The sequence below is a fragment of the Nanorana parkeri genome, unplaced genomic scaffold (assembly GCF_000935625.1).
Source record: "Nanorana parkeri isolate BGI_ZX_2015 unplaced genomic scaffold, ASM93562v1 scaffold846, whole genome shotgun sequence".
Taxonomy (NCBI): Eukaryota; Metazoa; Chordata; class Amphibia; order Anura; family Dicroglossidae; genus Nanorana; species Nanorana parkeri.
This window is the reverse complement of record NW_017307114.1, coordinates 100,482-124,007: the sequence shown is the minus strand read 5'-3', so window position 1 is coordinate 124,007 and position 23,526 is coordinate 100,482. Positions and strand designations below refer to the sequence as shown.

The following is a 23,526-nucleotide window of genomic DNA, read 5'->3' as shown; positions in this document are numbered from 1 at the left end:
AGCAACTACTTTTTTCTGGCCACTCTTCCATGAAGGCCAGCTTTGTGGAGTGTATGGCTTAAAGTGGTCCTATGGACAGATACTTCAATCTGAATGAAAGGTTTCTGTAGTTTGAGACAATCACCTACATTATGTACTTAGATTAGGAGTTCTGACTTTACTCTGATTTTCTGGATCTGCATGCTGTGTCAGTCTCTCAAAGTATTTAAGCCATTTGATATACAATGACAGCAAAGCGACAGGCATTATAGAATTAAGTTTCTTTCAATGATGATGAAGGCCATCCATTTTTTTCATCGTTTTCCTTCAGAAAGGTTTTAACCCTTAGTAGAAAGCAGGCATGTCTTGTCATGCCCCACCCTATGATGGGATTCATCCACTCTATTCAGATTTACATTATTAAATAACTGAAGTGAATATACACACAATTTATTCTCAACTCCATCAGTAAATCAGCCTTTATGAGCTGTAGTCATCCTTAGAGACTCTCCAAATGGAACACTCTCCAGAGGTTGGGAATAGGAGGACAGTGGGGGTAATTCATCAAAACTGGAGCAGACAGAATCTAGAGCAGTCGCCCATAGTATCCAATCAGCACCTCTCTTCAATTTGCTCAGGTAAGCTTTGAAAATGAAATAAAGAAGCCGATTGGTTGTCATGGGCAACTGCCCCAGATTCTGACCGCTCCAGTTTTATTAGATTCCCCCAAGTTACTCAGACCATATAACTTTTCTCTGATAGTTTAGGGAACCATGTTTTTATACAGGTTACTCATCTTTTATACAGGTTATGCATCTTTGTGTATTGCCCTTTGATACAACTGGCATCTAAATGGCCAATTTCAAAATTATAGACCTTCACTAAATACCTTTCTAAATGTGAGCAGATGAAAATGCCTTACATACTTGCAAGGCAAAAAGTTGCAGCGTCATAACCTACTTTCACTTGTTGCTGTAGGATTCTGTTAATAATTATATTGCTTTCATATCTACTTAAAATCATGTGGCTAAACAAAGAACATTTTCCCATGTTCTTTAATTAGCAATTCATTAATACAGAATTTTACATCTTAAACAAGTTCTGATAGTAAAAGAGCAATAGCAAATAAAACATGCATCTATATCATAACACACGAAGCAAACATTTTCATGAGTGGGTTCAAGCTTGAAAGGGGTATGTTTTCATGCAAATCATTTAAACTCCAAGGCTGAAGTGCTTTCAAATCTCAAAGTAAATTTGCAAATACCAATATATTTCCACTAAAGTAATATAATTAAAATGAAACAATATGCAAATAATAAAAAAACATTTAAATGTTTGAAAATATTCATAATAATCATTATAACATATATAAGATATATGTTACAAACATAACACTACATCTGTAGGTTCTTTTTGTTTTTTTTTGGTTTTTCAGCACACACAAAATACTATCATTCTAACCTATTTTTTCTAAAGTTATAGCTTGCCAACTTTATTTATGATCAATGGACATTAAGATTCTATACCTTACATTTTACCAGTTAAAAGTACCAATTAGAGCATACTGCAAAAGACAAATACACAGTATATTTCAAAGCATTAACTATCAAGATATAATTTGCATCTTTGTAAATAACGCAGATGTATACGAAAATGCAATTTTCATCAATAGATTATTTACATCCTCAATATACTAAAAAAGTTTCAATGTGCAAGTATAAATTAATATCATTAGTGATTTTAAAATGCATTGTAATTTACAATCTAAAAAGGTAAAAACATTTCACTGTAATAAAACAGATATTGTTATGTTATGATTGATGGAAATCCAATAACTAATACAACTAACCAATAACACAGTTTATTTGTCTTACAGTTCACTTTGATTGGGGTAAAGTAAAAAAATAAATAAAAAGGAAAAAAAGGCTATTCATTGAGACATGCAAGAAATTTATTTGCATTTTAACATTAGGCTTGGCAGTCTTGATGAAACCAAATTGGGCAAATGCCTCCAGTATTATATATGTGAAATTTGTAATCACCGCAGCTCAAGGACTGAAACTTAAGTAGAGTAAAAGTTGTAGTGTGCGTAAAGTAGGGCAAACAGAACAACTGGCCATGTTCCTTTACTTATTACCCAGCTGCACAGAGTCTTGTGCGTACCAAGTGTTTCATGTCAACAAATTTACTTCAACAACATGAAAAGATGGAGCAATACAAAAAACATTTATCTCCATGTTAAATAAATTTTTAGTGTTACATTTACATTGATATCATGGCATGTTAGCATGCTTGCATCAATAATACATAATGCATTCCCTTTTGCATTCCTAATAGTGAATCAACTAGTTGCAAGAGTACTGCATTGATCAGTCTTATGAACTCTGCAATATATATTCATAGGCACTACTCTAAAGTGTTCAGTGTTTTATGAACAGTATACTTGTGAGAGAAAAGCAGACTGCAAAGCCAACCAAAAATGTGTTGCACCATTTTTGAAAGAAACAATAGAATGTGCATGAAAGATCAGCCTTAGTGTTTAAACGTTATCTCACCTGGAATGACAGAGATAGTTTTCAAAGCTCGGAGAACTCTGAATGTTCTCAGCGCTGAGACATTCCCAAGGTCCACAAACTCTGTCACATATCTGTAATAAGGGAGGTCACACACAAACACAATGACAAAACACAAAACAACTACAACAGGAAGTACGTCACAGGGCCTAACCAACACCTAACATCCACTGCAGGCCACCTTACCTGGAATTACAGATATAGTTTTCAAAGCTCTCAGAACTCTGAAAGTGCGCAGAGCTGAAACATTGCCTAGGTTTACAAACTCTGTTATATACCTGCAGAATCAAATCAGAGTTACTTGTAATGTAGTGGATGGATAAATGTAGGCCCTACATTATCCAGATTGTTCCTATGGGAATATTTTGATATTTTAGGTGGCCTATAGTAATTCATAGGCAAACCTATGTGTTTTAAAGGAGTATAAATCTGGCCAAAGTTGGAGAGTATTTTGTATCTTAGTATGAGGTTAAAGGCCTATAATTCCATAACCTAGACATTTTTAGGAGCCTAATGAAAACCAAATGTCCTTGTTTTTAAACTCCATGAGGGCTTAGTTATTGGAGACAAACTGCCTCTTAACATAGGATTAGATTCAGAGAACACTTTCCTTCACAGTATAGCATTTGTATACTATTTGTTTTCTAGCACTAAAAGGGTGGCACCATGTGTAGCCATCGCCCAAATGCAATTTTGTTTAACATTCACAAGGGAGGCTCTTCATCTCCATAAACGGAAACACTCCCAAACTAATGCTTCCTGCTACTGCTAAACCGGGTGTTATAAGTTGATGAAAACCTTGAATGAAAGCAATATGTATCCTGTCTTTGCAGACCTCCTTCTGAGAATTCTAATCAATAGCTTAAAGACATTCTGAGTTACTGAATATTCTGAGGTACTGAACTAGGACAAGTATCATGGGGTTGATTTACTACTAAAAGGCAAGTAGTCTGTTCATCTTGGAAGGGAATTTACATTTTGCAACTTTCCTTTAGCTTAGTGAATGTGGTAATATTTCACTATGCAAAGAATACACAATCATGCACAAGGAAAATAAAAAAATAGAGTGTTTTTGTTTCCACATGATTGGATGATGGAAGTCAGCAGAACTTCACCACATTCACTAAACTAAGGGAAGTCTTCCCCTGCAAAGTGCAAATTCTCTTACAAAGTGAACAGGCTATTTGCTTTTAGTAAACCAACTCCCAGAAGTTCACTCTGATATCACTTGCAGCTTCATAGCAGAGACTCAGAAACTATTGACACCACACGGCTTGCCTTTTTAAAAGGTGGTCAAGAAAAACAGTCTCCATATTTCTCTTAGCACAGGTTTCCTTAAAGAAAGGGGAAGGCCATTTGAGAAAATAGTAAAATCTCTACTACTTGAAAATGATAATGTTCATAATCCCCAGTCTCAAACCACTTAGCATAGGTTTAGGACACACTAAGCAGCTGCTAAAAGGAGAATATGTTTTGTCTGATTTTTGCCTCATTTATGAACATAAAAGAAAACACAAATGTGTTTTTCACTGCAACCAACAACAGTATTTCTCATTTTTACAAAGCTGTTTAAAAAAAACAGAAAGGTTGTCAGTTATTATGCAGAAAGCTAAAAGTACCCTGCATATAAAACATTTTATAATGCAGAGATAAAATATCTAAATGGAATAACTGGGAAGATAAATGCCAGAACTTCCAGGCTTACAAAAACGTTTTGCTTTACAGATGGGGCATACTGTCTTACTTTTTTTAATTATTCATCCATCTAAATGAAGGAAAGTATCAAGCCTAAAAGAGCTTATTTCAGTTATGTGCACACAGGTACCAGAGGGCCAGTATTTTGTATTGTTTATAGTGGTGACTGTAGTGTATATCAAGCAGGTCCTTTTTACTTATATGATTGCTTAGGGGGCAAGATCAGAAAGCAAAAAGGTAAAAATAGCCCTTTAAAAAAAAACAGAAAACCTCCTGCCATGACATTTTAGAGAGTTGGGGCCGACCACTTGGTCTTTTTTTGCCATCACTTCTCTATGGTTCCATTTTTGTAGTTATTTGAATGCACTCTCTGTAAAATAGGGCATAACAATTCAGATAAAGGCGCATATTTCGGCTTGTAAAGCTTTGGCACACACTGGATCTTTTGGAAAAGCTTCTGCCAGGCATGCCTGCACAAACCTGTTGTAGCTTTCAGTAACCCCTGCTTTTCCCCTAATGCCAAGCAAATTCTGATTAGCAAAGTTGCTGTAGGTATGTAAGGGCACCTCTATGTTCCGGCCCATTAAACCTACCAGCAAATTTTCATTTTTTTAATGACAGACTGTTGGTAGTGCTTGGGGCCTTCATGGTACATACTTAAACCTGTATCTACATGACTAAAAATAATGTTTATTTATTCGCATTAAACAACAAAAAACTTCAGGGTAAACCATACAGTATGTATAGGTGCTTCAATACATTCACATATCTATATAACATCACGTCAGTGATTCCGACATGAATGTACATAAATGCTTCATAACTTGATAATGCTGTAATGGTTTGAGTCCTCAATGCGTTTCACTAAAATAGCTTCTTCAGGAGGAAGGAGGGCGTTGAAATCTGACACGGATAAAAGCCAACTTATAGGAATGCTCTTGCTCATTGGCTTAGCGTGGGGCAGGGCCAGGAGGGGCCAGGTCAGCATGCAGCAGCCACTGCTAGTAGAAGCAACATGGTGTCCCCTTCAAGCAAGATGGAGCTTATCTAGGACATACTGGAAGCCTAGGATCCTGGCCCACTATTCTATGTATCATTCTTAAAGTGACAGAGTCACCAACATCTTCCTCTACCCCATTTCTATCCCACAATCCATTCCTTTAGCGGCATGTGTTTAAGTAACTTAGCCTAATGCTATTAGGAGGTATAGCCAAGTGCTATGTGTTCTGGCTGTCCCACCTAAAAAAACTTCTGCCCAATATGCAGGTCTGCGAGATAAAATGAGTCTGTGTAGTTACATATTACATGGGCAATACAGTTCTTTTTACAAGCAGAGCCGTAAACAACAACACAAGGTACAGTATATCCATATGATTAATTAGCTGCATTTGACTCTGGGGACAAGAATTCTGAGAATCTGCAGTGAAATCACAAGCAGAAGCTGTTTGCCTGCTTGTAAAACATTCCCTCAGACTGGACTTTCTGCAGTCTTGGAGCTGTTGTACTGCATTACGAGACCCAAAGTTTGAGAAAATAAACACTGAAATTCAGAGGCAATGAGGGAAAGAACACAGGAAAGCTGGGTTGCTAGTGCTTCACAGGACTGACTGATTTGAGTAAACTACAAAGCTAAACAAAATTAAAAATCCACTGGCAAGCAAAACAGTATATGCAGTAGCAGCTGCAACTTCTGCAACCCTGGTAGTTCTCATGAAAATGCCAAGTATCGGCACTGGTATCTGATCTGGTATCTGTGCATCCCCAGTAATTGAGTATTTCAACTGTGTATTTAGCTGATGGGAGCTCCTTCCTTTATCAGAGGTGCAGAATTCCTATCGGCCGGGCAGGTGTTTTTTTTTCTACATTCAGCCCTGCTTTGGGCAAGCAGGGCTAAATGTAGAGCTGGGGGAAGTGGCCGCTCATTATATACAAATGATCTAGGCGGCTATAAAGCCGCCCAAGTCACTTGTATAGCAGGCTATTTTAAAAAAAATGAAAACCGACCCTGCCATCAACATGCGAATAAACTTAGACTAGCTACATCCAAAAACTCAGCTCAAACATCCCAGTACAATGTCTAGAAATAAGAACATTTAGCACGGTAAAGAACAAGATACTTACGCCATCATAATAACGCTGAAATCTAACCAATTCCATGGATCCCGCAAAAATGTAAAACTATCTATACAAAAACCTCTTGCAATCATTTTTACAAGTGATTCAAATGTATAAATTCCGGTGAAGGTGTACCTTAGAAAAACAAAAGCATTAGGTTTAACATTGCGCAGTATATTCATATATTAGCACAAACAACTGATGTATGGATATTTCATTTTATATTAACGAGATCTCTAAATGTCGTTTGAAAAGTTGTTCCTGCCAAGTGTGACATCTGAAGGATAGCTTTGCGAAATTGTATTGTATTAAAACATAGGAAGCCTGTGCATAAAATTTTGTACAGATAGCTTGCCAAATGACAGTGGTATTCTTTGTAGGTGAAGGACCAAGTACCTGACAAGACTAGCTGCTTAAGTGCAGTAACCTAAAGCAAATTAAGCAGCTAGAAATCTAATGCATACTTAATAGCAGAATTTCTTTATCATAGTATCTGAAAATACTACAAATGCTACACTGGCACCACATTAGAGGCTATAGCTGCATGGTGGGTGGGGCAAGAAATCTAAAAAAACACGCAAAATCAGTGCAATGTAACACATTCTCACCAGCATTTTGTTTCAGAAAATAGGCAACATCCAAAAATAAGGAATGTCCAGGTGTCTCTGCTTCAGAATATAGCAGTCATATTTGCCCAATACAAATCAAAGCCGATAGCAAGTATGTATAGTTTGCATACTCGTCTTACAAAAGTTTTATTTTTTGCTTTTTTATGGATATCACTGTCAAAACACAGGTTTCCACAAGACTTTCTTTGGGATTGCTGCCCAGGACACAACTAAAGCTGGGTACACACAATCATATTTTTTTTATTCCGCCTCAGATTCCTCTATCCACGCTATTGGTGTGGATGAATAAATCCCCTGCTGTGCATATATTATTCTCACAGCGGCGCCAGGCACTGTCAGAATACCCAAATGGACATAGGTGCCCACAGGAGCATCTTAATCACTTTGAGCCCGAATTTGAAACCATAACAGCGAGTGCTGTGCTTTTAATCACTGAGCCAGTGAAAAGATCACAAAGATTTTTCTGTGACTGGCTCAGTGATACAAAGCATAGCAGCACTTGCCACTTACATTCCTCACATAAGAGCCACAGTCCTCGGTGCCTGGGAAGCTGCAAGGTAGTGTGACTGCAGCTTCTTAGGCTTCCCATCCAATCAGGAAGTCACATGACCACCTGTCAGGCTCCCTACTTCCCTATTGCACCCCTACTGGAAGAGGTAAGGGACAGAAGAGATGTGAATCCGGGATGCCTCAGGTCTGTGTATTTATGTATGTATTATATGCACGTGTGTGTTTGTGTGTATGTACTTTTGTGTGCACACCCTAAAGCAACAGGCTGTGCACGCCTATGCGAATGAAGCTTGCAGCTTATTACCTGCAAGCACTGTTCAACCGATTTTTCAGCATGTCCTTCAGCAAAAGTCAACCTAATGATCGACTTCTGTGGAAGGGATGTAGAAAAGTCAAATTTTGGCCAGTTCAGCAGGAATCAGACAAAATTCGATCCGTGTGTGGCCCTAGCCACGGATCGAATTTTGCCCGATTCCTGCTGAACTGGACAAAATTTGCTCTGTGTCCCCAGCTTAACATGCAACATTTAGAAAGCCAAGAGCAATCTCCATTTGCATTTCTACAGTTGCACAAATCTGACAACAAAAAACAATAAGTACATTATAAAAATGATTTGTATGCATATTAAGCAGGGTTACACAAGGCTGTACCTCCTTGTGTGTCAATTAATTCTCCTTTACCTGGTGAACATACAGCTGCCAAAGCACACATCTTACATGCAATATGAAACATAGAAATGATTAAATAAAACAAGTACTTACTCCACTTGCTTAGACCATTCTGGGGGATTACTAAATGTCATGAATACGCAGTTGGTCAAAATAGTGAGCATAATGATCATGCTAAATACTGTATACTTAGGTTAAGGAACAATACTGTTAATTTAAAAGAAAATGAAAAATGTAAATAAAAAAATAATAAAATAATGTAATTTAAAAGAAAAAATATATCAAAAAACACATTTTAGTGATCATTCTGTTATTTTTAAATTGAAAATGAAAGTAGATCTATGCCATGCATATAAAATCAACTGAGACGAAATTGTCAAAAAAGAAATAGGGTACCTGCCATCACTGACATCACTGACCTTGGTCTGAAAATGTTAGTTACCTGACTATCTCTGGTACCAATGCATCATGAGTCACAGATCTGGAACAAGTGGAGTCAGAAGTCCTAAAGTGCATACTTGTTACAGGTCAGTAACTCAAAATACATTAAAACCAGAAAGTCACAGTAACAGGCAACAGGTATTTTCAGTGGGAGATCAGCAACGGTATTGTCTGTATTTCAGTCATTACAGGTTTCATTTAACCTCATTACCCCCTGTAGCTTCTAAGAAAAAGGCCAAGAGAGATCCCAAATATGGCCCACAAAGACCCATTTCTACTTGAATCCCTCCAGTAGTGGGTCACAGGACCAATTGCTGGTAGTCAGTGGTTCTGCCTGAAGAATGACCTCTGCAGCAACCATCTGACCAATGCCTCAGTATTGGTCGTGTGACCTGTCAAGGTAAGGGTGAAGGATTCAAGAAGCAAAATATGTGGGATATGTTGTGAGTTTTTAACCTTCCCTATGCTACTCAAAACCATAACATTTTTGGGTGGAGTTGCACTTTAATATTTATTTATTCATAAAGGAAAACACACATAGCATAAAGCACCTTTTTCGAAAAGGATATGAATGTATCAAAATTTTAATAGCTATTTTCCTAAATGGGTTAAAAGGACTTAAAATATACATGGCAGGTGTGGCACTAAATCTGAAGATTGTTTTTCCTTTGTTTAATACTATAAAGGTCTGCAGATAAAAAAAAGAAAGAAAGACATAGGTTAGGAAATGACATCAAAAGGGAATTTAGTTTTCATTTTCGCAGCTTGCATTCAATTAGTACAAAAAGTCCCATAATTCCAGTAATTAGTTACAGAACATAAAAAGAGCAAAATGGCCCAACAACCTTTTTCGTATTACCCAGTTATCTAAAATATTCTCCAAAACAAATTCTACATATTGCTCATTACTATACAATATACAGTATGCAGTATATCATGCATTATTGCCATCTAACTACATGCACAAGAATTTTATATTTACCCTTACTCTCAACTCTCCTGTTTATAAGAAAAGGAGAATATCGAATCAAAATAGGGCATATGATGTCTCCTCACATATGCCTTTGGGTGGATCAGCATGCCTCTGAACTGAAGTGTATCTTAACCCAAATACCTAAACCAAATACAGTGTGCTGTTACACATGTTCCTGTAAAGTCAAAAAAATAGTCCTATTAAATCATACCCCAGAAAGGTGTATCCATAGACACTTCCTTTCCTAGGGAGACGATACTTGTTTTAGTTCAGCAACTAAACTCATAAGAGGCATGAAGGAGCTCAGCTATGAGGAAAGATTAGCTGAACTGAATTTGTTCTCTCTGGAGTAAAGGCGATAAAGGGGGAACATGATCACCATGTATAAATAGATAAATGGTCCATATAGTGAGCTTGGTGCCAAATTATTCACTTTAAGGTCACTGCAAAGGACAAGGGCGCACTCTTTGCGCCTGGAGGAATAGAGGTTTAACCTTTACATACGGAAAGGCTTCTTCCCAGTTAGAGCTGTGAAAATGTGGAATAGACTTCTGCATGTGCTAGTTCTAGCTAGCTCAGTTAACTGTTTAAAAAAAAAATCTATCTGGATGTATTCCTAAATGCACAGAGTATTACTAGATATTGACTTCTTATAAGTAAAATAAGTACCAGAGATTGTTGTTTTAGGGAATATCCGATTGCCTTATGGGGTTTTATGAACTCGATTGACTTGTGTCTTTTTTTTTCCAACCTGACTATGTAGCTGCAGCGTTGTCCCCCTTTTCTGTGCACTCCTGATGGAAAATGCAGACAAGAAGTTCCAACAAGGAGTGTACAAATTCTTTTGTGAGAGTTTAGTTCTACTGTAAGCAAATTCAACTAAAAACTGTACACTGGGATACACAAATTTTGATACAAGTTATAGAACTTTGAGGTGACCTCTGTTATCCTTTAAAAAAAAATACATTGGAAGGTGCATTCAAGCTTTTTTAAAAAGACATATATTCAGCCTGTTATGGGTTTTGTTTTTACTGATATTCTGACATTTATGAATATGGGCTTAAAGAAGATCTATAGGCAGAACTGCATTATTTATAATAAACATACAGACCCCAATTTACTAAAGGAATTAAGCATGTATACTCTGATCAAAAATACAGGTTACATGGTCCTTGTGTGTTTTGTAAGGTAGCCACCGCTCCAAGCTCACTCCTGTGTTGGACTACAATCTCATGTTTAGTTAGCTAATTTGTATTGAGATTGTAGTCCATCACAGGAGCGAGCTTGGAGCGGTGGCGACCTTACAAAACACACAGGGAACATGGGGAACAAAAGTAGCCCCCCTCCAGAAGGAAGGACAGTGTCATCATGAATTCAGAGATTATTATTATTATTATTATTATTATAATACAGGATTTATATAGCGCCAACAGTTTGTGCAGCGCTTTACAATATAAGGAAGATATTACAATACAATTCAAGACAAGATGGTAAGGAGGGCCCTGCCCCTGAGGGCTTGCAATCTAAAAGGGAGGGTCAAGTGATACATGAGGAGGTAGCTGTGTGGGGATGAATTGTTTGAGAACGTGATGGTTGAGTGGTTAGTTTGAGGTGGGATAGGCTTCCATGAAGAGATGGGTCTTAAGGGAACGCCTAAAGGCAGCCAAGGTGGGAGATAGACGGACAGGTTGGGGGTAAAGAGTTCCAGAGCATGGGAGAGACTTTAGAGATGTCCTGGAGGCGAGTATGGGAGGAGCTGACAATGGAGCTGGAAAGCAGGAGATGATGAGGATCTACAGCTGAGTGATACACAAATAATATACAGTATTGTTACTAGTTAAGGTACTTGAATGCATTTTTAAGATTTATCTCATGAGTTTAGTGCCACTTTAAATTGGTAAATATGGGGAAGATTCACTTTGAATCACAAAGAGTACCCCAATCACATGCAAGAGAAATTTAAAAACCAGTATTTTTGATCAGAGTAAATTTCCTTTGCAAAGTGAACATGGTCAATTCCTTTCCCTGTAGTAGAGCTTAAAGAAGAACTCCAGGAAAAAAAACTATTTAAAATGTACTAACTTAGAAGGCGTAAAGTGAAAAGAGGTGTATGCCACATCCCACCTCTCTCTGGTTTACAATTTACTGGTTCATTAAGCTGCTGGTAGTATAGCTTTCACTATACACTGGTGCTCCTCTGATAAGAGAGCTAGGGAAGAGAGCTAGGGGCTCTCTAACACAGCAGCCACACTGCCTGTCCCTCCTCCCCTCTGTCTTACATTAACAGAATGTTTGCATTTTATGAATGGTTTCAGACATTGCTCCGATTTCTCTGGCTGCATGTATGATTTAGGTCAATGATTCCAGAAATTTCAGACATCACTCCAATTTCTTTGGCTGCATGCATGTTTTAGGTCAATGATTCCAGAAGTAGTCAACAACTGCACCCATGATATTACATTCCTTTAAAAAAAACAACAACACAGTCACAGCACAGAGCACACTGGGTTGCAGGTGTACAGACCTAGGAACTCAAGAACATATGTCTCGACACCATATGTCTCTTAAATAATAAAACCCCAGAATGGGTTCACTCTCCAGCATCCACCAAAAGCAGATGGACAGACCCATTAAAGTGACACTAAATGTAGGAGTTAAAGCCTAAAAATTAATTTAGGTATCTTAACAATACTGTCCATTTGTTCATAACAGGAGTGAGCTTGGAGTGGTGGCTACTCTACAGCACACACAAGCACCATGGGGAACAAAAGTAGCCACCCTCCAGAAGGAAGGACAGTGTTAGCACCAATTCAGAGATGGTTTGAGGATCTACAGCTGAGTCATACACAAATAAGATACATTTTTATTAATAGGGTACTTGAATTCCTTTTTAAGATTTTACTCCTGAGTTTGGTGTCACTTTAAAGTGCTTTCTTCTATCTGCACACAACACTTCCCATCACAAATGACATCAACATTTAATAATTTAGCTGTACGCTGTCACCCCTGCCTGTGTATTGAATGGATAGTTCAAGCAAAATGAGGTATATAAGAAATACAGCATTTTTTTCAAACACACATGTAGCATCTCAGATGAAGTTTTCAATCACTCAGCCTAAACTCTAAGGACTGATCCTTGCTTGGATTCAGATGACACTACTGCCTGCTGTCAGCCCTGACTACTGCTAACTCAGCATCCAGCCAGTCACTAGTGCTGGTCACTCCTGCATACTGCACCAGTCTTTGACCATCTTAAAGACATCTGACCAGGTATGTGTACTCTCTCTCTCTCTCGGGTTGCTGGGGAGTGTCCTGGTTCTGCAAATATAGCGTAGTGCCTGACATTCTGGGGGGCAGCCAAGCATCAGTAAGCCTACTTGCCTTACAGGAAAGGCAGCGACTAAAAGGTAAAACCATGCCCGAGCATCATTATCATCACAGACCAGGAGAAGAACTGGTAAACCTTACACATACACTTAAAGTGACATTAAACCCTCAGATTTTTTAACATAAACCAATACTGTAATGTGTGCCTTACTGTAATCCATGGCTGTTTCCCTTTTAAATCCTCATGTCTTCTCATGCTTGGTGAGAACTTCCCTTTTCAGCTCAGGGCCTCTTCCTGTAGTGCTGGCTCAGGTTACAAGCCTATACAAACCTATACACAGACACTGTGTATCCATTCCTGAGACAAGGCAGTCTGCTGCAAAACAGAAGTTCTGCCCAGCATGACAAGAGATACAGATTTAAAAGGAAGAGCAGCAAAGAGAAGGGAAACAACCATGGATTACAGTAAGGCACACATTACAGTATTGTTTTATGTTAAAAAATCTGAGGGTTTAATGTCACTTTAAGTTAGTCGCACTGAGGCGATTAATAGGGTACCAGTGGGAAGTTTTCAATTGTCAGGGTGCCTTCAATGGCTGAGCTTTAGCCAACTGATATAAATGAGACAATGTTCAGATTTGCAACTGGAGCTTTTACTGCTATCAGTGAAAATGATTAAAAGTTAGTGCTGGTCTTAGTCAGGCCAATGGTAAACAATAAGCCATTTATGCATTAAAGGACCATAGCCTGAACATAGTCCCTTAAGACTAATATACAGAGACTTATGTCAGAATTTTAGGTTTGCCTTCTTTGGCCCAACATTTCATATTTACCTTGGAATCACACTTTTTATTAAGCTAGACCTGGTGCTTGATATGGTGCTGTTAAAAGGGCAATTTTAGCTGCAAGATAGGATGATTTATCACTATAAGAAAATAAAATGTCATACATACATACATACATACATACATACAGTTTTATACTTGCACAATACAAATGTTTACAGCTCTTTACTCGACTGATTATAAAGTTTAGTACTCTTTTTTTGTTATTATTTTAACCAAGAGAACTGAAAAATGATGTGCAGTACTCCTTTTTGAAATTATTCCAATCTGCAAACTGTGCATCTCTGTTTCCTGTAAGGTTTAAAGGAAAAGTCAACAAAGCAGAAAGCAAGATCAATAACATTTTTGCTGGCATGATAACCCGTCCAGAAGAAAGACTTCAGCAGGTCCCTAACGTACACATCTGAAATGCATTGCCTTAAAATCTCTGCTAGACTGCAAGCACTCCTGCAAAACTGAATCCCAATGGGATAACAATACTGATCATTCTCATCCCAAGGAATGACCAAACAGATACTTGTGAGAAATACGCCTACAGTAGGCTTTTTGGTAGTAAGTCTATGAGTGATCTGCAAAATACTACTGCACACAATAATCATCCAGAAAGCAAATGTGATCATTTCTGTCTGAAAAAGAGCAGAATACCATTATCCATATCTTAATTTTCAGCTTTGGCTCAAATGTTTTTGGCATGGGAGTCTAAGCAACAGAAATGTATTTCAACACAAATATTTTGGCACAACTGATTTTCATGACAAGTATTATACAAGTATGGCTTCAAAATAATGTATCAAAACCCAAAAATAAATAAATCATCCGCAAAAAAGTAACAGTCATGTAGCGACCCTTAAAGTAGTATTAAACTTTTTTCAATAATAAAACCAGATCAAACAAATATACATTGCCCAGCAAAGCATTGCTTTAAATTGTTGCCCAAACACTTACAATCAACATGTTTCTGAACAGCTGCTTCCAAGTCTCTCAGCTCAGCTTCCCTGAACTTCCTGTCCACTACAAGACCACAAAAGGACAGAGCAGACTCCAGCAACTGTTCATCTACCAGCTTGGAAAAGGGAGGAGAGGGAGCTTTCTGTGTGTTTGTGGAGACACACACAGCTTACTAGCACACACACAAGGGTGACTGCATAGCACTCTGCTTGAGAAAGGAGTCACTCTAAAACATGACGTCAGGACCAGTGCTCAGGGGACCAACTGATTTGGCTGGAAACTAAAAAACTTTTAAACATCAAGGAGCAGCATTCATTCTAAGTAATTTTATAAGCAGTTGAAAAAGCTTAAAATCCCGTTGACCTATCCCTTTAAAGTGTTTGTAAAGCCAAAGCTTTCTTTTGTTAATTTTCAAGAACATGTGAAAGGTTTAAGGAAGGGTTTTTATTGCTGTAAGGTACAGTTTTCTCTGAGTCCCCCTGCAAAGTGCCACCAATACCTATTGATCCTGCCAGTGTAGTCCATTTAATGCAGGTTCCAGTGATGGTGTGGCAACGATGTTGCACTGCTCCTGAATTCAGAGCAGAGTTGGCACTCTCATGTAGTCTGTGCCTGCTTGCACTACAGTGGGATGAAAAAATGTTGAAGGGGCGGTGTGTGACTCTCAGCATGGTCACTGCTGATTCACAAGCCTGTAGCCTGTTAATCAACACCTGTCTACACCTAGTCCTGACCACTGCTTTCTGGATTGGCAGCACTGCCCCATTGCTAAAACCCTCAAACTGGGAACACCGGTTTTTGGGAGGGGGAAACACATATGACAGAGGATTTGCCTCGTCAGGGAAGGTAAACAAAGTTTTAAGAAGGTTGTGCATCCTATAATAACTACATTTGGGAGTGCTTTTGTAGTTCAGACTGTTATACAAGAGCATTTAGTTGTACTTTAACCATTCCATACTCTATGCAAAACAAAAAAATGTTTTGACAACTCATGAGTGGGAGCTGAGCTATGGAGAAAATGTGAAAGCAAAACTGACAAGCTTCATCTGCAAACTTTGAGGAGGAATTATTCCAAAGTGACTGCAGCTACAAAGGACAATGCAGAGCAGTGAAGGCTTGTTTTAAAGTCCAACTGTACCTTGATGTTTAATAATATGATGCAGTCAGACTCACTAAAATGCAAAGATTTTTTTTAAATTGGTTAGTCCTGTAGCAGAATATCAAAATGCCCTGCGTTGGCAGCATGCTGGAGCTCTAGCCTGCAGCTCTTACAGAGAGCATGGAGCAGTCCAAATCTCCAAATGTTCCAACCACCTAAAAGTGTGTTTACTGCTTGTTAAGAATATGTAAATATTAGAATGTTCTGCCCATAGTTCTATTTAAATTTACTTTAGCCCATAAACCTAACTCCTTAATATGAATCAAACCCATAAACTTTAGGTGAAATGAATTACACAAAGTTAATACTATATTTTCATTATGATAAATACTAATACAGTAATACTAGAGCCAAAAGTATCACACTGAAAAGTTCAAGGAATAAGAGCTTGGATGTGATGAATCATTCCCAAAAAGAATCATGAGCAGAAGTAGATTGCTTACTTGAACTCTGTAAAAGGTGCCCATACACTTTACAACCCTTGCAAGACTTTTGTCTTGCGAGGGTTGTAAAGTACTTAAAAAAACACGTACGTTCTGCCCATCTTGGACAGGCAGATCGTACTTGCAATCATCGCAAGCTCGCCCCCTTGAGGGGCGGGCTTGCTATGACTGCAATGAGGGGCGGGCTTGCGAGGACGGCAAATGGGCAGTGTGTGCGTGTGCACACCGGCCCGTTCGTCAGTTGTCGAACAAGCAGGCCACTAACTCGCCGAGAATCGTACGATTACCGGCGGGTTTTCTAGCCTGCTGGTTCGACGGAAGACGTGCGACCGTACAGTATAAATTTCCCGCGATTCTCGTACAAGAATCGTGCAGTGTATGGGCACCTTAAGGCTAGCCATACTCTCTTAAATTTCTCTTGATGAACGCATGGTTGTTGGTGCGCACCGACATGTACAGTGCTGAGGCACAGATTCGAGCACATAGCCGTGTCTACTTTTTTTTGTTAGAAGTTTATTAAAATGTCATTAGTGAAATTTCATTACGATTTATCGGCACTGTACTGCATTGCACCATGCTGTGCTGAAAAAAGTACAGCATGTTTTACTTTTTCAGAGCACACCACTGCACTCAGTGAGTCGATTAAAAACAAGGCAAAATTGCTTTGTCTGTTCACTGGGGTGCACTGGAAAAACTGGCCAGCGCAGCCTCAACTCATCTACTGTGAACAGACTCTTAAAGCAGAACTCTGGGGAATGTTTTTTATTAACCCTTGCAGTGGGGCTCTCTCTGCACTCCAAGGGTTAAGTGCTCATTTAGGTCTGGGAAGGAAAATAAAGTTATACTCACCCGATCCTCAGTGCTGGCCGGCTGTGACAGTGCTCCCTCCAGCGTGTCAGAGAGAGGCTGGAAGGACCAGCCTAACAGCAAGCCAGCTCTGAGGATCAGGAGAGTATACATTTTTTAATAAAAAAAATTTCCCTGGAATTCTTGGCAGTTACCACAAAAACAATTTACAGGGTTATTCACAATCCACCCGAAGTGTGAATAATCCACCCGAAGTGAACCGAACGCTGTTCGGCTATTCACTTCAGGCTTGTACGGCTGATTTCAGCTGTACATCGGCTGAAATCAGCCGTGCATTAGGTGGCTTCGGTCAGCCAAATATGCTCTGCATGTTCGGCTGAGCCGAAGTGCAGAAGGAAATCTGGATCGGCTGAGCTGAAGCTCCGGCAGCTCATTCTCTGCCGTTCGCCTCTATTCACGGCATCCGGCTCGGCTATTCTGCTCGGTACCTCCGTGGTACCAAGCAGAATAGAAAATCAATGAAAAAAGTTGGGGGGAAAAAGTAGAAAGAACATTTTTTAAAAATGTAAATAAATAATACATTTAAAAAAATAAATAAATAAAAACAATTATAATTTTTTTCAAAACTATTTGGCAGAGCTAGCAGTGACAGCTAGCTCCGCCCAACTGTTTCCTATTGGCCGGGGCCTGCTAGAGTCTTTTAGCAGTTCCCGGCCAACGAACAACAACTGTTTGAAGCCGGCCGTGACGTCACGGCTGGCTCCGCCCAGTTGTCATTGTTTAATGACAGTTCAGCATCCCTAGGATATTTGGGGACATTGGTCATTACAACTGGGTGGTTTACAGCTGACTACACATTTCCAGTAGGTAGTAAACTCTACCTAAACTGTATCATATCTAGCAATCTCTTGGATTCTATTTCTTCTGTGTGGATTATCATAGTTTACATCATATACAGTAATCAGTTCATGTCAAAAAGACTACTGCCAATCTAGGAAGTTTATTTCAGTGAATAGGGAAGATGAAAGAAATGCACTGCTCAGGTACATACTCCTGATTCCACTTATATAATGTGAGACTAATAGCAAATCAGGACAGGTTTTCTAATCTATCCAACCAATGTTCCTCCCGTTAGCTCTTGGTTGACAGAGGTCAGCCTGTCACCATTAATTTGTGATAATTATTTAATACAGCCTAAAAAGGCCATGGGGGTCTACGCTTCGTCATGCTTATGGGCTACTTAAGCAGGGGTGTGCAATTCCTATCGCCCCCACCCCCGGGACATGACGTTTTTTCCCTACATTTAGCCCTGCTGTGAGCAAGCAGGGGAGCCGCCACTCATTTTATACATCTGCCCACATCACTTGTAGCAGCCTGCTTGAACTACCCCTAGCCCGACCTCCTTGCCATGGTATTCGGGGTATTCCTGCTTTTCTGGGGTACCTAGGACCATGGCAAGTTATATCAGGATGGAGAGCAAGGAGCAGACAGGTCTGTTCCCCAATCTGCTTTGTGTGATCGTGAGACAGGAGCACTGTACTCACTGTCTCAGCAGTCACAAGCTGGGCTGCACAGGAAATCGAGCACAATGCTGTTCTCAATCTTCTATATTAGAGAGCAGGCTCCATAAGGGGAGTCTGTCACTTGTGCTTTTTAACCCCTGTGTGATAGCAATAAAGTTAAGTGACATTTTTTTTTTAAAGTAATAAAAAGTAAAAAATAATAAAATAAAACCAACCCTGTCGCCCCCACCATCTGCATGCAAATGGGCATTGTGTGTGTGTGTGTGTGTGTGCGTGTGCGCGCGGAGTGTTGCCCCTATTCCGTGTGACATATTGTAGTAGCTGGGCGGCAGCGCTCTCTAACACGCACAAATCACAAACACTCATTGGTCAGTGTGGTCACCTGACTGCGCTGACCAATGGAAAGCTTTTTCTTAGCACGGTTAAATGCGGTTTTGGTTAAAATTATTTTTTGTATCAGGGCAAGTAGATTGTCATGAGGGACAAGTAAATTGGGCCCCCACATTAGTCCTTGGACAAGAAGTTTTTTTTCTCACACCCCTGTTAAGTCACTGTCACCTAAATTTAATAAATGAAGTAATGCATACGAGTAATTAAATGGTAATTCAGCATGTAACCAACAATTACCTAAAGCCTATGCTTTCATTTTTCCAATCTTTGTATCTTAGATGAAAGAACTTGAACATCACAACTGCTTCTCAAAGAAAGTTGACATTCCATGTACAGTCTGCGTGGATAGCTGAAACATGAAGACCCTTCTTCAATGCCTACTGCTGTTTCCTTATGTGCATCACTTTGTCAAGCCGACTCATTTGTACATGTCACAATCTCCAAAGCAATGGTGCATTATTGCTTGTGCTGACAAAAGTGTCAATGTGTAAGCCACATATAATATATGGTTACAGACCCACATTTGGGATCTGACAGGGCAGAAACAGCACAGGCTGTTCCAGGCTAGAAAGACTGTAAGCTACACTCATACTCATTTCAATTTACATTAAATGAGACCTACCCTATCTGTCTCCACCTGGACCTACAGTACCCCTACCGAGATGTATACTAACCTCCATCGCACAATCTCCTGCAATGGTAGGTCCTGTTGATAAAAACTTCTTTGCATTGACCATGTCTGTGCAGTCAATAAAGAAGATGTCTATAGGGCGGTCTACCGCGGCAGGAGATGCTCAGAAGACAGTCCTATAGTAGTCTATACAGATCCAGCATGCAGGTTAAGGAAGGCAGATTTGACCCAAATTATGTAAATAGCATGGTGGGCCAAGGTTGCAAGATTTCAGTAAGTATGCAGCTACGTGAGGGGGAGGGTCGGTTACTTTAGTTTTGGAGATAGGGAATAGGCAGGCAGGGCAAGCATATGTTCTCTGAACACCAATAACATAACTGTAATTGCATTTAACAATGTTTGACACAGTTCCCCTGGACTTGAATGCATTTGTCTAATTGGTGAACTAGGGCACAGATGCTATTTTTAAAAAAATGTTCCTCCAACCTTACTGACTTTAGAAAATTCCCTTCTCTGCAGAGCTTCCAACATTTGTATGAGCAAATAAAAGTCATGGCTGTACTGGGTTAATCATTTTGTGAAAATATTCTGTCAGATTTCCTAATGCTCCGTTATGGTCTATATCGAAGGACTTTGGTCTTGTGTTGATGGGGAAATTACATTTGCTTTAGAAGCATTCAGCCTGCTTTTAAGAACAGTTTGAGACATTTTTGAGAACACTCAAAATTCATTGACAGGTGCATTTGACCTGCAGTTGGCAACCTAAGCTGCAGCTAACATCTTTCTAAAGCTTGCAATACACTCTGCGATTATCATTAGATTTTTTTTAGTGCCGTCATTGTTCAATTTCTGCTCGAATTCCCAATCAACTACAGACCAATGTTGTATCGATGTTCGTTCGTTAGCAATACTAACACCAAATTTTATTGATCGAAAGAATGGATTTTCATTTGCGCATGTGCAGTGTTCATGTTGCGATTTTTTTCAGACGAAAACGCCACTAATCTATTGATTTTTGTACGATTCGAAAAAAGTTTTCCAGCCTCAGCCTTCGAGAAAATTTGTCCAGGAGTACAGTAAAAAAAAATAATCGTTGGGTTCCCATCTACTGATCAATTATTGTATGCAAGGACCATTCGTGGACAATTTCCGAACAATAATTGATAGGTGTACAGGCACTTTAAGCTGCACCAACTTTGTTTGCATTTTCATTGACTTGTATAGGGAGAGAAGTAATCCTTAACAAAGCCTGCCGACAATGGCCCTTCTTAAATGTAGGTATCCATCATACTAATTACAACTTCATCTTCACAAATATCTATAGCCAACAAAAAAAATTACCTCTCCATTAGCCACAACCTGTAAATACAATGTTGCAGATATAAGTTGCACTTATATGTGCACTGCATGTGGGCATTTAAAAAAAAACTAGGGAATAGGAAAAGTGTGTGAAAACTTTCAGCTAAATACACAACACATTTCCTTCTGGCTTTGAATGAAAACTTATTTGCTTTGGGTCACAGCATCAACCTCTTATGCACCTTTTGTAAAGACCCACCTCTTCCCATTTTAATTAAGCTATTTTTAGAAAGAAAAAAAATGTAAATGCACAGTAATTCCAAAGCTTAATAATTCACCCAGCTGGCACAAAGAAAATCAGCCCCCCACTATTCCTTCTGTTGCAAACCATTAGACGAATAGAAACACCTACCAGCTCTCCTTGTGTTCGGCTAATTCACAGTCACATTTCAGCTAGCTGAATTGATATATTTGGAAAATTACCACATTATAATTACTCCAGTTGAAATTAAAATCTTTGTTAAATGCATTCAGCAGAGCTTTCACTTGTTATTGCATGTAATCAAAGATCACACTGGAATGGCACACAGTGTCTGACCCTGTCAGCAAAATTCTGCACAAGACTTGCTAAGCTGGAGTGTGCTGCAGATTTACAGACTGAACTTGCCTTGGGGCAATGTCAAATGGGTGGTTGGGAAGGCCATGCTTTTCTTGACCAGGACAATACTATCTAAAGCACTGAAACACTACACTGATACAACAAAAAGGAAAATAACACAAACACTGCAGACATTAACTTTAGGATTCTGCGTTCAAAAACAAAACACAGCACTGTGTACTAAACAGTGCTCAAGCTAGAATTCCCTGTTGCTACACCCTCCCTTAGCAAGGATAAAAGCAGATCCTCCTTGCACCCCAAGACTGCTAAATGTCTTCCATTAATTATGACAACTTATATAATGCATTTACTTACCACCTTCAGCAATCAAAGAAAACTGCCAAATCACTAGTGGTAAAGATAATCTAGTGTCTATCTACTGTTCCTAAAAAGCTATTATCTAAATAGGTCCAGTTCTATAATAATTTAACATAGTTGAATAATTGTTGGGTTAGCATTCTACAGCAATGGTTACTACAACTACTAGTGGAGATGCCAAAGTAAGAATGTAAAAGAGCACATCTGCTGACTGTTTTCAAGGCAGCCAACGCGAGGATGTACAACTGTTTACAAATCATAGGGAATACAATGAATAGACCCAGAGAACAGGGAGCAACTAATCTGGCACATTCAAGATCTGACATTTTATTTGCGGGAAGAACTTTTTACAGATACTATGGAAAAGAAAAACTATTGCCTACAAACGCATCAACATCATTATTAGGTTGATAATGTTTCTAACAATCTATCAAATATTAAAATGAGTAAAAAGGTGATGCATTGGGAATAGTGTTAGGCACATATTACAGCTACACCAAGGCTGAACACATAAACTACTCACTTTTCTCTTGTCTATTGTTTTTTAGGAAGACTTTTGACTCAGTTTGCACCTGGATTCCTGTCCTGTACTTATCTTAGCAGGCCTAAGTAAAATTCTCAGTCTTCAAATCAACCCCCTTTCCCAATCTGTGTAGCACCAGGCAGGGCTACCCCTTTCCCCACCTATTTCTGCCCTCCTCACTAAGTCGGCGTAAGTTTGTGGATAATGTTATTCTGTATCTGACCAACCCAACGTCTTTTGAGTCTCTCAATTGGCATCTGTGTCAGGCCTCATTGTTAATACATCCGAGTCTAAAGCCTTTAATATCATTCTCCCACAACCACTGAGCACTTGAGTAATACTTTTGACTTTCCCTGGATACATTCTACCTTCCCGTACCTGGAAATTTACTTGACTGGCTGCGATGATGGTCTTTATGCCTCTAACTACCATCCCCTATTGAGGAAACCTAAATACATTTTAGAAGCTTGGGACAAGTTCGTCACCTCCTGACTAGGGAAAATAGCAGCAATCATACCTTCCTAAATTCATTTATTTTAGGAGTTATTCCCATTTCTATATTCCCCCGTGTTCTAAGATCTCACCAACGTCAGATAGTGAGGTTTGTTTGGGGCAACAATAGTCCGAGACTTGATTGTTTGATTTTTATCCACAGCAAACTAGCTGGAGGTTTAGGTGTCCAAACCTCTTTAGATATTACCAAGTCTCGCAGCTCAATAGCAACCAAGGAGTCACCTTGCCAGAGCGGCTTTAGAATGCAATCCCATCTAAGTCAATAACCTGCCTATGCTAAGCCCTGCTGACAAGCCACGTATATGCAACCTGATTATGAGGCCTACACTGCAGGTCTGGGATACAGTTAGGTATTCCGGAGGCTAGAGCTGCAACAACTATTTAATTAAATCGATTAAAATCGATAAGAATCGTTGGAAACGATTCTCATCATCGATTAGTTGCCGCTGTTCTCCTCCACGTTGGTGCTGGCTGCAGCGGTCTGGGTTCCTTCAAATCCACGCCTGTGTCGGGGAGGAGAGGTGCTGTGAAAACATTCCCCCGCTGCTGCTCCCCT

At 39.3% G+C, this 23,526-nt stretch overlaps 1 protein-coding gene across 1 annotated transcript in view; it reads right to left on the bottom strand.

Moving 5' to 3' along the window:
• Window positions 1-23,526, bottom strand: part of SCN8A (sodium voltage-gated channel alpha subunit 8) — a 145,902-nt gene that overhangs the window by 63,619 nt on the left and 58,757 nt on the right. Inside the window, exons 3-6 of the mRNA XM_018565420.1 lie at window positions 9,183-9,301; window positions 8,266-8,355; window positions 6,372-6,500; window positions 2,538-2,629 (exon numbers count right to left, since the gene is read on the bottom strand). Of these exons, the coding sequence (XP_018420922.1) occupies window positions 2,538-2,629; window positions 6,372-6,500; window positions 8,266-8,355; window positions 9,183-9,301 (430 nt within the window). The remainder of the gene's footprint in view (window positions 1-2,537; window positions 2,630-6,371; window positions 6,501-8,265; window positions 8,356-9,182; window positions 9,302-23,526) is intronic.